The following is a 3,794-nucleotide window of genomic DNA, read 5'->3' as shown; positions in this document are numbered from 1 at the left end:
TATTATATTGTAGAAGTATGATACGTGCAGTACATTTAGATTTATTAAGGCGGAAAATAAAGATTTTAAAATATATATGGAAAACAGATGATACAGCAGCGGCATATTTCATTTGACAGACACGTGCTATAATTTTTATTGAGCAATTTAAATAACTAAAGTCACATAAGCTTTTATGTCATATCTGTAACAAAACATGTAAAATAAGGATGCGAAATGAACTTATCACTTAATATAAATAGTATAAAATGCTGTCCACAAAATTAGGTTTGGAACCTCTTTATAAAACATCATAAAGAGTTATTATTAAAAAAATTAATATATCATCATTTTTTTTTTAAGATAGACAAGTAATTTATTGAAAACCATAACCACGAATAGTCAAGTGGTAACGGTCACCATGCCAAACCCAATGTGCGCGACGTTCCGCGTTTTCGATGCCCGCGTTGGACAAGCATTTCTGCGATCCACGAATACTTGTTCTGAATCTGAGTGTCTTTGTGCATGTGACTTGAATATTTGTGAAACCACCACAACACAGACATAGAATTTAGAAAAACAAACATCAGGGCATAGATTTTCTACATTATGAAGAGAACACTCAATTTATATATTAAACATCTAATAGCCAGCGTTTAGAATATTTATCTTAAACCTAACACAATTTTTAATTATATATTCTTAAATATACCTTAGCAAACGATATTTACATTGACATATTGCTTCAATACACAAATCACATCAGAATTTAAATACAAACATTATTGGAATGTGCATTTGAGATAGAATCACACAAACAGACAAAATAATTAACGACAATTTAAAATGTAATTTTATCATTGTCGTACGATGACTTATTAAAATGTCGAAACTAATAGTCTGGAATATAATATGTAAATCTGTGATATAATACTTGAAATTGAGTCACTGCGGCTCAACCTGAATTAGTATGAGCAACAAGACAGGTTGTCGTTGTAAAAGCGAGCAGTCAGCGCATTCAGTTATCCGTTGCTTTCTCGCTTGCACGGCGACTACAGTTCTGCTTCAAGAACAGGCTCTGGCTTTAAGAACAGAAAGTTTCTTACCACAGTCAACTTTAATACATTAATAGCGTTACAAACAAACGACACTTAGCAAAGTGGCGTTCTAAAATATCTATTATATCATCATTCGATTCGACAAAATCAAAGTCAGCTTGACACCATATTGACAACGCGACTTTTATGAGTGTCGTTCAAGAATACTTTCTGAATACAGTTAAGTGCCGTTGTTGAATACATCTTGAATACATCTAAACACTTTACTTGCTAAGTTTAAACCATTTGGAGGCCTTTGTTGAGGCTTTCGACGTGTTCTTTAGCCTTCATACGGAGTGCTGCGATGGAGGATGATCGCGGGTCCGGTGGGGCGCCTGAAGTCGCCGGCGCGGGCGGGGTTAGGTAGCTCGGGTACCCTGAAGGCGGGTGGCTGAGGAAACCTGGGGGAGAGAGAAAAATCTATTAGATATTGTACTTCTTGTATTTTTGATTGTTTTGTTGGATATTTTGTTTCTGACTAGTCTTGATTGAAATTGATAGACATTATTGATAATATTTCAACATATTTCTTGTCAGAAATCTTGTCCATATTCGTTTTAAAAGTGTTACTTGGTTACCTATCTTAGTAAATGTATTTTGATTTACGTAACTCAGTTAGTAAAATCGCATATTAGTTCCATCAAAATAGCAGACAGGTGTCAATTTTACGAGCATAGCATCCAACAAATTGCTCAAATGTATAAATTACAGTCTGTTTATAAAAGAACATGACAACTGTTTAGACACTTTGACATGTCAATTCAAGCCATTTCAACGATTTGATCAAGGTAACCTCTTGAAGAAATTTTAACATATCAATTGTCCTAGGTCTCCTCTGCATCTTCAACTCCTACTCACCAGGTAACGCAGTCAGCAGTGGTGGTGCGAGCCAGGGGTCTACAGGCAGCCCCAGGCCGCCGAGCCGTGGTAGCGCCCCACCAGCCCCACAGCCGTACTCCGAGAGCCCAAGCCGAGCAGCCTCCATTTTCTCCTGACGGCGCCACTTCGCGCGACGGTTTTGGAACCAAACCTGCAAGAGGAAAAGGTTCAGTTAGTTTATTTTCGACTTCTACAGAATATGTTCCAGAATAAGTTTAAGTAATTTGGGGTAAGGGTAAGAGAAATTAAGGTCTTTGTTATTAAGTTGTAATAATTTAATACAAATCGTGTGTGCAAAAGATGTAAACCTTGAATATGATAGAAGCCTGCAACTACTGGCTATATACAGCAACCGCTCCGCTAAGTATATGCTTTATATTTTTTATTTCTTAAAAATGTGCTGGCTTCAAGCGATCAAAGATAGATACTCTTTCAGGGAAGGCTTTTGCCCAGCTAAGCAGTGGGCTAGATAAAGCAACAGTCATATTTTCCCATAAGGTATACAGTTGTGACAGTAAGAGCGACTAATAGTTAAAAATATCGTCGTTTGTTTAAAAATACACACTATTAACTAAAGAGCGAAGCAGAATTTAACCTAGATTAATTATGAAGTATTTCGTACCAACAATCAGTTCAAAGTAATAGGCCTATAATACTTAAAAGTTAATTTAATATCACGAATAACGAGTCCACAATGCATATCGTTACCCATCTCTTTAACTTAGCAAAAACATCGCTTCCGTGATCACGAACATTTCCCCAAGTTCTTCGTAATTTACACAGTGTTAAAGCAGTTACTACGAAAATTATGACCTGTAACGAAATTTGTTTATCGGTATTAACGCGCCGCCTATTAGAGCATCAAAGTTTACGATCCAAGCAATAAACCCCCCAAAGGTTTGCTCGGAGACAATAAATCAGCGAGCGAACACGTCACTTTTAAACATTCGGTGGAGGCAGACATAACAAAACTAACTTTGAATACAGCAAAGCATGAAACGCGAACTCAATCACATAAATGGTGTACCATCACAGTGCCATCCACCCTAGAAGTCTCTCAAACCCCATCCAAAATAACTTCTATAGCAATAATCATAAAGTGTATTTTAGGTTATTCATTGCGAAGATGTATGGCATGAATGTGGTGTCAAATTGTAGTGTGAAATGATATATTCAGTGGGGGTCGGTTGAACGGTAAAAATACGCGTGGGTCGCGTGACCGTTTCGATTTCAGTCCAGGAGACACCAGGTTAGGGACATGCAATGTTTGATAGCTAACCTGTCACAAGTATTAAATTTGTTCAACAGTGAAATATCAAAATACGTGACTGTTGTCAACTTTATTAAATGTTTGCGAAAGGAAGACTCTTTCGATACTTTCAGGACCGACTTGAGCGTATCCGTCTTGTAAACAAATGAGTTCCTGCATTTTTGGGAATTTATCAAGTTTACCCACTTGCGATGCAATGGTAATGTTTTGGAAGTTATGAATGAGGATCCTGACATAGCTTCAAGAAATAAAGACAACGAAAATTATTGGTTAGTCTCCTTACAATTCTTTATTTCTTGAAGATAGACTTTGGTTTTTCTTGATTGTCTTCATTTTTGTTCAATGTTTCTCTCAAATGGTTAGCCTAATGAAATCGCTTGAGTGGTTTCTGATTGAGATTTATTTTATTTAGGAATTGTTACGATAAATTTAATTGAGTTTAAGCTGAAGGATACAAGCCTTTTTCTTCGAAAGACAAGTCTACCTTAATTTAAGATACCTTGAAACAACTTTTTTCTGCAGTTACGTGGCTAAGCGTAAGTACCTACTTAAAAACTCATAAAAATCAT

At 36.3% G+C, this 3,794-nt stretch overlaps 1 protein-coding gene across 1 annotated transcript; it reads right to left on the bottom strand.

Moving 5' to 3' along the window:
* Positions 1 to 1,062: 1,062 nt before the first annotated feature.
* Positions 1,063 to 3,531, bottom strand: LOC113496042 (retinal homeobox protein Rx-like). Its single transcript, XM_026875105.1, has 2 exons — positions 1,935 to 3,531; positions 1,063 to 1,477 (listed from the first exon to the last, which is right to left on the bottom strand). Exons 1-2 carry the CDS (start codon positions 2,059 to 2,061, stop codon positions 1,314 to 1,316), a joined length of 291 nt encoding a protein of 96 aa, XP_026730906.1. The 5' UTR covers positions 2,062 to 3,531; the 3' UTR covers positions 1,063 to 1,313.
* Positions 3,532 to 3,794: the final 263 nt, after the last annotated feature.

Source organism: Trichoplusia ni, chromosome 7 (genome assembly GCF_003590095.1).
Source record: "Trichoplusia ni isolate ovarian cell line Hi5 chromosome 7, tn1, whole genome shotgun sequence".
Taxonomy (NCBI): domain Eukaryota; kingdom Metazoa; phylum Arthropoda; class Insecta; order Lepidoptera; family Noctuidae; genus Trichoplusia; species Trichoplusia ni.
The sequence above is the reverse complement of the archived record's forward strand: the minus strand, read 5'-3'. Positions and strand labels throughout refer to the sequence as shown.